This window comes from Chrysemys picta, chromosome 3 (assembly GCF_011386835.1).
Source record: "Chrysemys picta bellii isolate R12L10 chromosome 3, ASM1138683v2, whole genome shotgun sequence".
Classification (NCBI taxonomy): domain Eukaryota; kingdom Metazoa; phylum Chordata; order Testudines; family Emydidae; genus Chrysemys; species Chrysemys picta.
The window spans coordinates 61244773-61261770 of record NC_088793.1 but is presented as its reverse complement, the minus strand read 5'-3'; the positions used below and the strand labels follow the sequence as shown (position 1 = coordinate 61261770).

The 16998-nt window shown below is 41.3% G+C and overlaps 1 protein-coding gene across 9 annotated transcripts in view; it reads left to right on the top strand.

The window, feature by feature from the left end:
* The window catches only part of FILIP1 (filamin A interacting protein 1), a 155355-nt gene that overhangs the window by 78295 nt on the left and 60062 nt on the right, over positions 1–16998 (top strand). For 7 of the 9 annotated variants that reach the window (XM_005299626.5, XM_065588061.1, XM_065588060.1 and 4 more), the window contains 2 exons: positions 9546–9719; positions 12897–13075. In XM_005299626.5, coding sequence (XP_005299683.1) covers positions 9546–9719; positions 12897–13075 — 353 coding nt within the window. The remainder of the gene's footprint in view (positions 1–9545; positions 9720–12896; positions 13076–16998) is intronic. The other 2 variants (XM_042847269.2, XM_065588062.1) reach the window with 1 other exon arrangement.

Here is a 16998-nt window from a genome sequence, read left to right as displayed (position 1 = left end):
ACTGCAAATTGTAAGTCACATAAGTAGACCTGGGCCTGTAGATATAAAAACAAATTCATTCAAGGGAACTGCATACCACCAGGTGGTGGGGAAGTTAGCTCAGGTGAAAAGCAGTTTTTGTGGCCAATAAAAACTCTTTAAACCTAGGGAAACTATGCATCTGTTTCCAGAGGGAAAAAGACAGCATTTTTTCATGTTTGGAGTTATTATACAAGTGAGAAAAAACATACTTCCAAGCTTTTATGTAAGACTGAGAGCTATTTCTCAAGTTTTTGGCAAAACAAAAACAGCAATGTGCAGTGGTGCTCAGTGACAGTATTCAAGTTTCCAGCTTTGAAGCAGCCCGTGCAATGGATCTTGTGTACCATAAACATTTGATCCCAACAACTTATGCCCACCTTGTCTGTTACCAGGGCCAGCGCGTCTCCCCGGATCCAAAGCATGCTGCTATGCCCAGCCTCAGTCAAGGAGGTTTATTTTCCTATCAGAGGTAAACAAACAAAAACACAGTCTTCACTCAATCCTGAGCCCCAGGCTTCAGGGCCACCCCCTCCCAAAAGTCTCTAGCACTCCCGCTCCTGGCAGCCTCCCAGCATCAGTCAGCTCTGTTCCCCTCCTGGATCAGCATCCATACGGCTGCTTCCCTGAGCTGCTTGCTCCCTTGCTCCAAGGACCAACCACGGGTGCTAGCTCCAATCTGCTCTGGCTTTTCCTCTCAAGGGCTCAGCCTGTCTCAGTCCTTCCTCCTGCCAGCTGCCTACTAGCAGCCCCTTGAGAGTATGCCTACACAGCAAAGAAAAACCCACGGTTGGCCCAACTGGAGGGCTGTTTCATTGCTGTGTAGACTTCCGGGCTCAGGCTGGAGCCTAGAAGTCTACACAGCAATGAAAGACAGCCTCACCCACCCAAGTTGGCTGGCACAGGCCAGCTGTGGGTTTTTCTTTGCTGTGTAGAATTACCTTGATAGGCCCAGGTGTAGCCCAGCCCTCTTTAATTAGCTCAATTGGGCTCACCTGCTCCAGTCCAGGGCACTGGACTCAGTCTATGGACAGAGCCCAGCTACCCTGTGACAAAGTGGTTGTAAGAGAACGTGGGGATACTTTGAGGAGGTAGGATATTAATGGAAGGACCTTAAAGGGACAATTTAATATTATATGGTTCAAAGGAGCCTCAATTTGATATCTTGGCAGTGGCCAATTTTTATTTCATCATTTTTTTTTCTTATTTTAATACAAAATGTAGGAAGACTTTTTAAAAAAATATTTAAATTAGTCTATTAAGAATCTAACAAGAGAACGGAAGTTACAAAATCTAAGCATTTGGACTTTTGTTAGCAATCTTACACTGATATCTGTGTTTGCTTATAATGTCCTCTGAGACACAGTAGGGCTACAGCTGCCTGAAGAAGTCGTCTGCATTAATTTTATCTAGATGAACCCTTACTGTACACATGCATAACCTGAACTGTCTAACTGGAATTTCCAGAAACAAAAGGTCCCTTCAATCTCTACAGTGACATATCACGCAGCATGCCTGAGATACAGCTGAGAGCAGGTTGAGAACAGCCACCTGATTTCCTTGAGAGGAGAGTAATATGAGGCCTTGCTCTTGGTCTTTATTAGCACTATGTGAAAAGCTTGCAAAGTCTATTGGAATTTAGGAAATTAGCCACTGGTAGGATCACCACACTGCATGAGGAACCTGTGACCTTATCTAGTTTCTGATCCTGTACACAGCAGCTGTTGCACTATTAATAAACTGCAGGTGTAAAATAACAGCACGAGTAATAAAAAATCTGCTCCTATCCATGATTTCACAGCTACTGTCATGCCATTAATCAGAGATAAAATATGACTTTGTAAACGTTGATCCTGTATTATATGGTGCTTTTACCTGTATAATCATTCCAATGTGCCATGGTGATTAGAAAGGCAGTTTTTGAAAGTGAAAAATACCAGATGAACTTCTAATGGTTTCCTGAAAGCATTGCTTATGAATGATATCATTTGCCCTTAACTTTACACCACGCTCCTTCCTAATAGCTTGGGGAATTCTCATTATGTTACTGAAATAAAGAAGCTCTTTGATCAGCAAATTCTAAACTAGTTACTGTTTTAGACAGCAGATTATTACTGATAGGCAGGTAGCTCTGAGAAGATGTGGCGCCAGTTAGCAGGAAGGCAAGTTATGCAGAGCCAGAATTGAAGAAAGAAGTTAAGAAACTGATTGGCTCAGGAGCTTGATATGAGCTTTACTTTCACCAATGAGTCATTGGTTTGACTCCAATCCAGCCCATTTTGGTAATGACTGAAAACTGCTATAATCTAATGGCTCTTTGGTGGTTTATGTGAAACAAGTTTGACTCACTCAGGCCAGGGGGAGTGGACAAGTGTCCTATCTCAAAACATGCCACCTCAATGGGCACTAAAGTGCAGCTTTGTCAGCAGTCTGATTGGAGAGGCTAAGGACTGAGTGGGCTTGGAGACCAAACTGCAAACTCACTCAGAGCTGATCTCCTGGGTCAGAATGGTAAGAAATTGGCAGGGCACCAGGGGGAAGCTTGAAGCGTTGTTGCTGCTCCTGCAGAACTGGTTTGTCAACAAATCAAGATCATTGGTTGCCAGGCTGTCAATCACTTTCCCAAGCAGTGAATGACACTATTTTTTTCTAAACCATGGCAGGACCGCCCAGAGGGGGGGGCAAGTGGGGCAATTTGCCCCAGGCCCCGGGCTCCGCAGGGGCCCCCACGAGAGGTTTTCAGGGCCCCTGGAGTGGGGTCCTTCTCTCGCTCCGTGTGGGCCGGAAAACTCTCGTGGGGCCCAGGCCCCCAGAGCTTCTTCCGCTCCGGGTCTTCGGCGGCAATTCGGCGGCAGGGGCCCCCAACCGTCGAAGACCCCAGGCCCCCTGAATCCTCTGGGCGGCCCGGAACCATGGGCCTAATTCTCCTGTATGCTAAGGCCTATTTATGCTGCTTTGGCAGTGTAAATGGCCCTTACTGTGGGTATAAGTGTAATGTATGTGATGTGGTGTGCTTAAGGTCTCTTAACCCTACCAGAGCAGTGTGAAGGAGTTCCAGTGTTTAACAAATAACACTATGGAAGCTTTTGTTCTTCTTCTTTGAGATATCTCTGAGGGTGCTCCACTCCAGGTGCTGGTGCATCCCTGCGCCTTCGCTCGGAGAGTATCCGCACAGGCCACGCAGCGTGCACGGCTGTGACTCCTCAGGTCCTTCTCTACCATCCCCAGCCTGAGACAGAGCTCTGTGGTCTCACTCAAACTTTTTTTCACCACACCATGAACCTATGGTCTAGGTTCATGGTGTGGTGTTCTGCCGGGCAATCCACTCCTACTTCCGCACCTCTTCCAGTCATACTGGGCTATCTTCTGGAGCTCAAACAATCTGGGCTCTCTTCTGCTCCATAAAGGTACATCTGGCAGAAATCACAGCATTTCACCATAAGATCGGTGACACCACTATCTTCTTCCACCCTATCATAAAAAGATTCCTCAAAGGCATCCAGACCCTGTCCCTGGACATCAGGCCACGCATTCAGCCATGGGACCTCCACTTGGTCCTCACATGTTTGACACAAAAGCCCTTTGAATCGCTAGTATCCTGCTCTCTACTACACCTCTCTATGAAAGCTGCGTTCTTAGTGGCAATTACATCCGCCAGACGCATAGGAGATCTTGCAGCTCTCATGGCTGACCCACCATACACTATCTTTTTTAAGGATAAAGTCACACTCCGAATGCATCCCAGATTTCTCCCGAAGGTACATTCATCCTTCTACCTTAATGAACCTATCCATCTACCAACCTTCTTTCCTAAACCTCATGCAAACTCTTTCGAAGCAGCAATGCACACACTTGATGTGTGCAGAGCATTGTCCTTTTATTTGGATAGGACTAAGCTGTTCAGGGCTTCCCCTAAACTTTTTATTTCAGTCACAGAGCAATCTAAGGGCAAATCGCTATCCACCCAGAGGATATCCAACTGGATATCAGAGTGCATCCGTTTGTGCTACCAACTAAAGAAGATACATCCTTCAACCTCTATTAAGGTGCACACTCTATCAGATATGTGTCAATGTCTGTTGCATTCCTACGGAACATTCCCCTCATAGACATCTGCAGGGCTGCTACCTGGGCTTCAGAGCACACCTTTGCCAAACACTATGCCTTTTCTCAGGGACTCTTGACTGACATTCAAAGGGCCCGAGCTGTGCTGTCTATGGCTTTCTTACCAGATCCAAAGTCCCCACCATCCTAGAGATACTGCTTTTCAGTCACCTGGAGTGGAGCACCACAGGGACATCTCTCGAAGAAGAAGAGGCGGTTAGTCACCTGTGCAGTAACTGATGTTCTTCAAGATGAGTGTCCCTGTGGGTGCTCCACTACCCACCCTCCTTCTCTCTACTTTGGAGTTTGGGGCGGTCTCCTTTTAGAGAAGGAACTAAGGAGTCATGGCCGTGCACATGCTGTTAAGGCACCAGCAGCGCTTGAGGCAGGCACCGTGTGTGCATGGCCCATTCGGGTACTGGTGTACAACTCTCCGAGCGAAGGGATGCATCAGCACCTGGAGTGGAGCACCTACAGGGACACTCATCTCGAAGAACATCAGTTACTGCACAGGTGAGTAACCTCCTCTTTTGCATAAAATGTTCTCAGCCTGACTCCTTTTCACAAAGCCCTTATTTACAGTGTAATTTACACCCACTTTAAGGCCAGAGTGATGTAAATGGAACTTTGTGGTGAGAATCAGAATGAGAATCAGGCCAAGAATATTTTATACAAAATTAAAACTTCTGTGATGCTATTTATTATTTGTAAAGAACTTACTATGGTCAGTTTGGGACAAGAAACAATATAAAAGCCACATCAGTGGTAAAGAAGACAGATATGTTGGGTGACCAGAAGAGAGGGGCAGTATTAGTTTTTATTTTGGAGAATGTTTTTCTCCTCTTATTCCTCTTATTCTCTCTTCCTTTTATACAGTGTTGGGGTAGAGAAGGCACTTGAAGAATATTAGTGTTAAGGCCTTACAGAATAAGGATTTGAAGGCCTTTATTAAAGAATTTGAATGAGGAGAGGATGTGATTGAAAAGTTATTCCATCCATTGGTAATAGCATAGATGAAGGCATAAAGCTAGAAGTGGAAAGAGGGCATGAAGGGGAGTGAGGCTGGCAGTGTTGGTAGAATGAAGGGAAGCGATAAGAAAGGTACTCCAAGATGTAGGCTGGAATGGAGTTGTATCTTCCTGTGATGAAGTCAGACATGGTCTTTCACCCTTTGTAATCTTCAGCTTCAAAGACCGCTTTCTTTTTCAGATTAAATCCTGAAAATCTTACTAAACAGCTACTCTGAGAGGCTTTAGACAAGAGGACCACATGATTTCTGACTCACTTTGTGGGGGAATGCATCCTACTGTTCTCTCTTCAAGTCTCAGGAAGAATTAGGAAGAAGGCATAAATGATTCCTCAGTGCTGAACTGACACAGGGATCACACTGAGATATCAAAACAGATAACGTGACAGCCCAAACCCCCTTCTTCCAGAACCTGTTACCAGTTACCCAGCTCTTACAACCAGATTAGTCTCTATATGCTAAGTGGGAGAGAGATATCCAAGGTTAACTTTTCAGCAGAGCCTAATTTGTCAGGCACTGAAATCCCATTGAAACTACTCCCTTGGGCTCCTTTGTAACCCCAAACTCACATTCCCAACCAAAGAATGTGATTGTCAAGGATGAGAAATATTGTCCTTTAACACAATATTAATAGATGTTAAATAAAAAACCCTAAACACTGGAAACTCAAGAAATCTAGAGTTAAAATTCCATAGCTTCCTGACTCTGACCCCGGCCTGGTCACTCTCTACCTATGAGTTGAAAACCCTCATCAGCTGCATATGTGAATTTCAACAATATGGTCCCTAGTTATTAAGAATATAGGTATTGCCATACTAGATCAGACCAGTGATTCATCTAGTCCACTAGCCTCTCTGATAGAGGCCAGAACCAAATGCTTCAGCGAAAGAAGATATAAGAATATTCACAATGGACAATAATGGGAAAGCTGGAAAACAGGCATTTTCCGCCTAACTACAGAGAAGCTAGTGGTTGGCTTAGGCTCTCAAACATGAGGGCTTATATCCCTTATACTTTTATCCTTTCTAATGTAACTGTGGATGTTCTTATTATCCATATAAATGGCCAATTCTTTTTTTACTCCTGTAAGTTCTTGAACTTAATATCTTGTGGCAATGAGTTCCACATGCTCGTTGTAGGTTGTGTAAAAATTATTTCATCTTATCAGTTTAAAATTGTATTGCCTCTGATTTTTACTGGGTAGCCCTTTATTCTTATAGTATGAAAACCAGGTATAAGAATGTGCACATGCTCTAGTGTTATAGGAATGTTGGTGGCTGTAAGCTGACAAAAGTTTTGTCAGTGAACCTTTGTAGTGAAGACATAGCCAAAAAGTACTTCAACAAAAGTACTTCACAGTGGAGACTCTGCCTCCGTTCTTTTTTCTTTTTCTTTTTTTTTAAACCAAGTATGTGGCCCCAGGAAACCCAGCTCTTTCCCAACAGGACTATTTTGGCTTACTATCTGAAAATGGCCGGCGTCCTAAAGTTTATTTTAATTATATACTTTATCACTATACCTTGAAACAAAACAGTAACGTGAGGGCTAGTCTTGTTGTTTAAGTGGAAAATTAGTCATTTGGAGGAAGCATGAAATCATTAATTTCACAGGCCAGCTATTTTAGCCAATTCCCCATGCAATCATTATGAGGAGTTTGTAGGGAGACTAACTGAAATCCTGAGAACTCCTGAAAGCTACAGTATTGTCTGTGACCCTGTAGCCCATTAAGATTTAAGATCAGTTGCACTTCAAATCCTCCCACTCCTGGATTTGTGTCTTACCAGATAAAAGCAATTTGTGTTCAGTTTATTATTAGCACAGACCTATTTTTGCTCTGATGCTTCCTAGCAACCTCAGTGGAGTATCTGTTTGCTAGTTTGCTTTTCATAAATTGTTATCATAAGGCCATGGTAACATACAAGGAAACAATTCTTGATGAACTAGCTGAACTACCCCTGACAAGATGAGGATATAAACAATGAGCATATTATAGCTACACACACACTTATTCATCTATACACACATATATACAAGGTAATATACAGTACATATGACATGGACATATATCACAGCTTGTAAGTATATACACATATGGTGATATCCATGTGAAAAATCATAGAACTATGTGAAGAACTAATATCATATATCTTTGAGCAACTCATCTGTCCCCTGTCCATCCATCTTCCCATCCTCCTTTGAACTTTTTAACATTCCAAAAATATCTTCAATGAGTTGTCTTTATATATGAAATAAAATCAACCTCTCAGAGAAATATTTACTTGTTTCCCCCCTCAAATTATGTTCAGTCCTGTAGTAGAGGGCAGAACATCACAAATTAACAATCCAATATCTCGCAGCCTTGCAGTGCTTTCCGCTTTTCTGTGGGATCCAATACTCACTTCTTCCTTTGGAAGGGCCCAAAAGAATGGATTTGAAAATTGTGACATTTATATAAATAGAAAAGCTGTCTCCTTCCACTTTTAGAGGGTTTTATGGCTTCTGCTGAGCCCAGAAACACTGAACTCGTGATAACTAATGTACCTGCTGTTACAGTGAGAGTATGAAAAATAGTCACAATAAATTTTCTTTAACATCTCTAAAGCATTCCTACAATAACTTTTTTCATGTACTATAAGTATCTTATACAGAGTATATGATGGATTGTAGTGTACAGATTTTATTGGCATAAGTTGGGGTTGACCTGTATAACTCATTTTGTCACTCATGAGTAATGTGGCTTCCTCAGACTCATGCTGATAAAAATATTTATACTCCTCTATCATGTTTTCTCTATACTACAGGAAGAGACAGTTGCAATGCCTGGTTGCCTAATATTTTCCATTAGAAGCCCCTGTTCTTAGTTGTTTTTAACTGCTAACATTCTCATATGGGCTGCGTACTCTCTGCAGCATGCTCAGATTTAAAGTGTAAGTAAAAGTGGCTCAGCCATTTTCAAGAATTAAGTTTGGGAAAAGAGCTAGTTTTGCTAATGTTAAAAGCCTTTTCTTTGAAGAGCTCTAGTGCCTCCATGGTAAAATTTGCAGAGTGATAGTCCTGGGGACAGAGAGGTATCTTTGCTGTCCCCATGAAAACACACCCAGATTTGGCCAAGTTATAAACCTTTGAAAATCACCATTTGTGTGTTTAGAGCTTTATAGACGCTTGCTGCTAAAATCTCTGAACCTTCCATGTGCACTGAAATGGCTTCACAGCTCCGCACAGATTGAGCATTACATGGGGCAGGAGCAGCACCTGCCTCTTGATCTAAGGGAAGGAGAGAGCCAGTAGGAAAGCATGAGTTCTTCTCTACTTACTGACTGTAATTCTGTGAAATTCACAACCCTTCTTATTGAGCAAGGCTTCATAACCCCATTTTACCATAACCCCTTAAGAGGCAGGCAAGTGTCATTCCCCCATTTTATCAGTGGGGCAACAGGTATTGCACAAAGTCACTTCAGACAGAGTTGGGAACTGGCCTCTGTTTCTGATATGGCAGAACCACAGCATGTCAAATCGATGTGCTTGGCTTTGCTATTTGTAACCACAAGAACAAACTCCCATCCAGAGCCAGGAATAAACTCCTAAATTTCCTCTGTTGTCTAGCAAATAATTAGGTAAGCCACTGTCAAAGTGTGTGCTGTGTCCCCCTCTAGTGGCTGGTCCACATAGATGTTAACAGCCCTTTATTACTACTAGTTACTCTCTTAGCTCAAGTTTTTGAGTTCCATGCTATGAATATAAAGGTCCTTGATTCAAACCCTACTGCTGATCCATGTGGCAATTAATATGGTTCCTTGTATTTTATTTTTCCAGTTCCCTGTTTCAAAAAACCTAGAAATGTACATACAATAATTACTTTAAAAGAACATTATGGTTGCAAAGTCAAGCATTCAGTAGTTAGGAAATAACAGAATTACAGTTGCCCATGAAAACTTAATTCAGCCCCCTTGTGTGTGCTGTATGGCATAGTTTAATTACATGATCATATATTCTTTGTTCTACAAGACACTTGCCTTATCCAGTGCACAGGATGGACAGTGAATGAGGCAGGAGGTAATAAGAAAAACAAGGATGTTCTATTCTGGTTAAGGTCCTAGACTGGGACCCAGGAGAGCTAGGTTTTATCCCTGAATGTGATAGACTTCATATGTGATGCTGGGAAAGACTATCATAATTCATACCCACAAGGGGTCAAATCAAGATTACAGAGGCAATCTTTATTCTGGCATTTCCCACCTGCTTGATTTTTCAATCTTAATATTCTTTTAATTCCCCCCCAAAGTACTCTGTTTGTGTACTATATACACATACTGCACAAACTGTAGTTGTAGTAATACAAGTGTGGTTTGCCTGTTGATTGTAGGTTGTCTAATTATATTGAATTGAAATCCCACAGGCTAGAGAAGATGTCATCCACATGCTGAAGACAGAGAAAACTAAACCTGAAGTTTTAGAGGCTCACTATGGATCAGCAGCTCCAGAGAACGTGCTGCGAGTGTTGCATAGGGATGCCATCCTTGCCCAAGAAAAATCCGTAGGGGAAGATGTCTATGAGAAACCCATTTCAGAGGTAATAACTTATCCAATTCCCCAAGAAAGGATGAATAGAGTGAGTCATGATGAATAGACTGTGCCCATTTACCTTGCTGTCATTTCACAAAGCAAGAGCCAAATGCAGTGTTCACTGCTCACACAAATAAAAGGAATTGAAGGGAAGGTGAATATTTCCTTGTTATGAAATCACCAAAGCATGTTCCCTGTGATAATAGCGTTGGGTCTGAATGCAAAAACAAAAGCTTCTCATGTTCTTTAGGGGACTTTGCCCTCCTTCCCCTGCTCCCCTAAGTAGTGAACTTGAAGCAGTTAAGCAAAAACAAACCCTCCCAGGATAGTGAATGGTTACATTTTGACTCTACATTTTAAATTCCTTTCCATTAATAGGTACAAATCTGTAGTGATAAGTGCTCTTGACAGTGTGTCTCCTGTTAGAGTATCATCAAGTGAGCAATTAGGATGAGAGGACTAGCTCACTCACACCAGTGTAAATTAATTACTCCACTGCATTCAATCCACATGCAAAAGAAATTTCTCTCCCACCCCAATGTTCATGAGACTGGATCATTGTATCAGGTGAAGTAGTTAAGTCTAGGGACCAAATCCCGTAGTCTTTACTCAGTCCTTAGAAAGTTTGTCTTCAACAGTCATTTTGCCAATATGATGACTGTGGGCCCAATCCTGCACCCAATGGCACCAGTCAGCCTGATTCTCTATTATAACACTGATTTTATGCTGGTGTAATGCCATTGAAGTCAACAAAGTTACATCAGCGTTGAAATGGTGTAACAGTGTGGAGAATCAGGCTCATAGGGAGCAAGATCAGGCTCCAAGTTAGACCCATAGCATTTGATCCTTGGTTTGAAGTCTATGGAGCTATACCAGTGTAGAATAGGTAGGAGACCAGAAAAAGGTCCTAATACCTACAGGGTGAATCCAAAACTGAGCACAGAGCACGTTCTTAAGGTAAAAAAGGCCATCTTTGAGATCAGTTATTAAGGTAAAGAGTTGCATCCCTAGGGTTTTAGTTAATCTCTTCTACCTTTTCTAAATACATCAGTAATATTGGTACAATAATTACAGTAATAATGGTACAATGGTTGAACAACCCACTGTATTAGATGACATCTTTTCAGAATTTAGAGTCAACAGAGTGATCAAACTGATTCAACATGCCTGGGTGATTGGTTATGTTAAAAAAATGTAAAGAAGGATCAGGACACATTGTAAACACACTTATATTGTATCTGTGATCCCCTCACCATACTAAAGGTGTCCAGTGCAAATTATGAGGCTAGGTATTCATAAGAATTGGCCAAGAGATCCCCATGTTAACTCATGCCAACATTTGATTCATATAGGAAAAAAGTGAGTCACAGAACACGCAAGCGTCTTAGGATGCATGCAGCCACTTTATTGCTTAGTACCAGAATAGGAATGGTGCAGCTGATGAACTCTACCCATATATCAAAAAACTAGCACTGATAACTGCCAGCCAAAAAATGTATAATATGCCACAATGTATGTACAATTTTTCAAGGACTCTCTGGGTAGAATACAGTACAATTCATATTAATTGTGTCTAGTAGAAGGCAATTTAAAATACACTGCGTACTTTTAATGTGACATCTTCTGGAATATTTGTGAGGCAAGTAAGCAAGGAAAACAGATTGTAGCATTCAGGAGGATACATTAAATATTCACTTTGAACAATGCTAAAAGAGCTTAACAAGACTCTTTTGTAATAGGTGGCAAGGGCACTGTGTCCATGGAGTCCCTTGGTTTGTGAGGGACCCTTTGTTCTCTGTAAAACTTGTACAGCAAGGAGTTTATTAGAAGATGATTGGTATAAAAATACTCCGTTTACAATATTTTCTGGCTTCAAAAGGTCCATTGTCCAGATGAGAATGCAGCTGATGCCAGGCTCTCTCTTTTGTGAAGTTTAATGAGCACCTAAGACTCTCCTGTTTATCATCTAGAGTTGTTTCAAAAGGGCTGCAATCCTGTTCTCATCTTTCCTTTAGCCCATTACAGGAATACCATAAAATAGCCACTAGCTTGGCCATTCCTGGCTATAGAAGACATGATTCCCACAATGGGTGGGCTGCGTGTGATCAGAGCAGGACCTAGTGATATTTTTGTTGGAGGCACATAATCAGAAAGGTACTGTGTGGGTCTACCTGAGTGGAAAGTTTGTTACAAACTGAATGAGAACTCAGCTTTAACTGCCCTCTCCCCAACAAAACACTGAAGGTAGCAGCGTGAATAGCAATGTTTGGTATTTTTCTTTCCTAGCAACTTTTTACACATGTACCTGAAAACCAGTGTTTGGAAAAATAGCTGGAATAATAATAATAAAATAATAATAATTAATAACAATATAATTAATAATAAAATTAGACCAAATAAAAAAATATAAACCATTCCTAATAAAGTAATGAGATAAATTGTAAAAGAAGAGGAAGAGAGAAAAAGTCTAAATTGAACAGTAACCAGAAATGTATTACAAAAAATCCACACTGACTCTAGCTAATTTAGATTTTATTTTTCATCAATCAAATGAATGGCAGCTGCGACTATCTATTGCATGTCACAGATGTGCACCTACATTTTCAGCTTTAGGCATGCAACTTAAGTGCCAAACCCCATGTTTAGGCATCTAAATGCCCATCTAGCCATTTGAATGCAGGATTTAGTTGTCTAACATTAGGCATCTTAATTTGTACATAGGGTCCACCCTCTTTTGTTCTGATGGGTGCCCTTGACTTCAACAGGCTTGAGGACACATTACCTGACAGGAGAGGCTGAACACCTTGTCTGTTCATTGTCTCAGACCTGCCTCCCTGGAGGCACTGAACACCCTCAATTCCTCTTTCAGTTGGTAGGAGGTGAAGGTGCTCTGCACCGTGCTGCAGGAAGCACTCAGTCCTGCAAAAGTATTATACAATGGTGTCAGATTCCATTCTTCGTACATCTGGGAGCTATGCAAATGTTTAATATAAATATACTGTATAAAGAAATCATTCTTTTCACAGAACAATTGCTCTGGTTCCGAGCCGCTGCTTTATGTAAAACCCAAGACGTAAAATTACTGAACTGACATTTACTAAATACAGTTTATTCGGTTAGTTAATCAGCCTATGTCAGTGAATGAGACCTTTCAAACAGTCCATTCTCCTTTTCAACTATCCAGCTGGACAGACTGGAAGAAAAGCAGAAAGAGACATATCGACGCATGTTGGAACAGCTCCTCTTGGCAGAGAAGTGCCATCGGCGCACAGTTTATGAGTTGGAAAACGAGAAGCATAAACATACAGATTACATGAACAAGAGTGATGACTTTACCAACCTCTTGGAGCAGGAGCGTGAAAGGTGAGCACTAGAGTTACTATGTAGCATATCCTCAACATCTGGTCACTTCCTCAGTTAAGAAGTTAAATGTTTTTTTATATGATACATCTATTGCCCAGGCAATCTGTTTGTAAAATATCACTGTGATCACACTGTACTAACAACATTGTTCAGGTCCAGAGCTGGGAGATCCCACCAGACAGTTCTGTGAGTATGCACTCGAATTTTAAAATGAATTTGCTTTGGCCACACCAGTGCCCAATTTATGTTCATCTTCTGGAAACTTTTGAGTGATCCAATTTTATTTACATTGACTGAATTTTAATCTGGCATGCTGAACCCGAGGTGGTAGGTTTCCTATGGAATGGAACACTGTTTAGCACAGCAGGAGGACGTGGTTTCCAAACCCACATTCTAGAGCCTTGGCACGGAAGTGAGAAGAAGTTGATTGCACTCTTCACATCCAGGGCTGTGAATTCACAATTGATTGAAGAGCGATGCTTCAGGCAACATGTGTGTCTGTCCCAGGAAGGAAATGTTTTCTAAAAATTGCCCGGTCCTGCCCATCTGCTACCGCAGACTAGTTACAGACATTCCCAGGAAGAAAGATGCCAGATTCACTGAGTAAATTATTTGTTACCTATTTTCTCAGTGAGGTTCAAGACCATCTTTTTGTAGATGACGCATGAAGCTACAAAGTATGTATGTCTTGGCTGCATTGCTGAGCTGATTGACAAACTTCAAAGAGCACAAACTCTGCTGCATTTTACCCAGCGATGTGAAATGTTGTCACCTTCACAGCATATCAAGAATTATGTTGGCTTGTTTTTCCAATTAAGGAGTATGACAATTATCACATTTGGTGCTTGTATATAAATTATTTTTATATATGCTGAGTATTCATGTGTGTAGGGATACATATTTATGCCTAGAGACTACACAAACAAGGGTTTGATCCAAGGCCCATTGAAGTTAATTGAAAGCTACCCATTGTCTTTAATGATCTTTGAATCAGGCCTTTAGCACTATAGAAGTACATATTATAATAATAAATTATTATAAGAGTGTTGCAGTATTATCTTATCTGATTTACTTTCTACAAATCACCTAGCTCAGTTATTGCCATCTCACCATCCCAGCAATGAATTTGTGTTGTCCAAATAATGCGGTTTTGTACATTGTTTTTGGAACTCTTACATAGTCACATGGCTAAAGGAGCTAGGAATTTAAGAAAAACACCTAATATCCTGAGACTCAATCAAATCATAAGAGTTGGCAGCACTACCAGCCCTGGAGATTAAAGCCCTTTTTTTATCCACTGATCAGGGATGGTTTGAAAGTACCAGTGTGAGTTTCCCTGCAACCTCACTTTATCCCTATCTTAGAAAAGCACCTTCAAGGGTGAGAGGTATTTATTATGTGTACACCTGTGCACTGCCAATTGAATTGAGATTACCAGCTCAATTCATATAGGCCACTAAACAGCCCTAAAGTAATAAACTATTGGTCATTACTGACTTGTGCTGTTTTCTTTGGTGATCTGGAGTTGTGTTCTGTCTCCTGTTACTAACTCGCTACATCCAGTCCCATCTCCATGTGCATTCTCTCAGTCTCTCTGCTCCATTGTGTGCCTCCTTTTATAAACTCCATGATTAGTGCAAAAACATCAATAAAAAGGAAATTCTGAATTTAAATATATATTGAAAGCTGATCCTTTGGGAATAGCCAAGACCATTTGCCTCAGTCACAAGGGCAAATAGATATAGAGCAAGAATTGCACCTGTTGAAGCCCCTTTGATTTCTGTTAAGTGACAAGAGAAATATGATACCATAAAAACGGCCATACTAGATGAGACCAAAGGGCCATGTAGCCCAGTACGCTGTCTTCTGACAGTGGCCAATGCCAGATCATTCAAAGGCAATGAACAGAACAGAGCAATCATCAAGTGACCCAATCCCTGTCATCCAGTCCCAGCATCTGACAGTCAGAGGCTTTGTGACACCCAGAGTATGGGTCTGTATCCCTGACCATCTTGGCTAATAGTCATTGATGGACCTATCCTCCATGAACTTATCTAGCTCTTTTTTGAACCCAGTTATACATTTGGCCTTCATAACACCCCAAGCAATAAGTTCCACAGATTGACTGTGCATTATGTAAAGTAATACTTCCTTTTGTTTTTTTTTTAAACTTGCTACTATTAATTACTTTGGGTGACCCCTGCTTCTTGTGTTATGTGAAGGGTAAATAACACTTCCTTATTCATTTTCACCTTATTCTCTTATTCTTCTTTTAGCTGTCTCTTTTCCAAGCTGAACAATCCCAAAAACTTTTTAATCTCTCCTCGTACAGGAGGTATTCCATACCCCTCCTCTGTACTTTTTCATTTCTAATATAACTTTTTTTAGATGGGGTGATCAGAACTGCATGCAGAATTCAAAGTGTGTGTATACCATGGCTTTATATATGGCATTATGAGTGAAGTGTGGAAATTGTTCATTAATTTAGACTTAATTGGTCTCAACTCTTACCCTTCAGGGGACAGATCCTTTAGGATTTGAGTGCACAAGGAATTCAGGATCCAGACTAATCTGAGTTCAAATAGTTTATTTCATATATTTTTAAAACTGAAAGTAATATCTGGACGGACAAATTCAGAGAGAAAGAAAAACTAGTGAGATGAATCATCACAAAACCCCACAGAAACTGTCAGCAAGGTCTTTTAATCAAGAGACAGGTTTTGTAACAGGAAAGATAATTAAGTTGAGATAAAAAAAACCCATTCCCAGCTCAAGATTCAATCCAGTCTAAGACACTGGATGGGGAGTCAACCTTCCCAAAGGCATTTTTCCTTCTCTCTTCACCTAACCATTCTTATTTTACCATCAACATCATCTATATTATTTATATTATGACAGTTCTTAAAGGCCCAGGCCCTACTGTGATAGGAACTGAACAAATACCCAGTCCCCCTGGTGCAAGGGAAAGCAGAAGTTGAGTTGAGGTTAAGCTGTTATTCACCCTATTACACATGCAGTATCTGCAATGGTAATGGAGAGTGAAAACCTAGAGAAAGAACAATCCTGTAGAAGGTCCATTTCTTACAAGTCAGGCATAACGATGATAATGCTTAGCAGTTATATGGCTCTTTCCCTCTTCAAAGAACTTTACAAATCCTTCATAACCCATGGTTTACAGGCTGCCTTTCAGAGACCACATGCCCCATACCATCTTGCCCAAGCTATCGGTCGGAAACACTCTAAGAACAATCAGAGGGCTCTTGGTTCTTACATCTTCCCAATCCTCATTTATAATATTTACTTTATAATGCTATAATACTTATATAGTTTAGGTATTCAATCAAAAAAGCACTTGAGTGGAAAACATAACAGGAGTGTATAAAACATACCCATCAAGGAGAGGAAATTGTAGCAAGCAGCAGCCCATCACAAAATGACCCCTAAGGGCTGTAGCTGTTTGACTTTGCCAAATTTTAAAAGCCAGTTCCAGAAAGGCATGCTGGGGGAAAATCCTATAAGAAGGCATCTCTAGACTAGAAAGAGTTGGAATCAGAAATTCCAAAGGAAGATGCTCCCAGAGAAAGGGTGGCCTTTGTGTTTTGTAAATATCTCTGTAGTTTGTTCTTCTAAAGATTGGAATACAAACCATATATTTTGTTTCCTAGTCCTGTACCTTAACTACAAGTCTATCTTTCTACCCTTACTCACTTCTATCGCCATTTTCTCCACCCTCATTCTCTTCTTCAATTCTTTACTTCTTATCCTCTACTGCAGGGGTTGGCAACGTTTGGCACGCAGCTTGCCAGGGTAAGCACCCTGGCGGGCCGGGCCAGTTTATTTACCTGCTGACGCGGTAGGTTCGACCGATCGCGGCCCCCACTGGCCGCGGTTCGCCGTCCCGGGCCAATGGGGGCGGCAGGAAG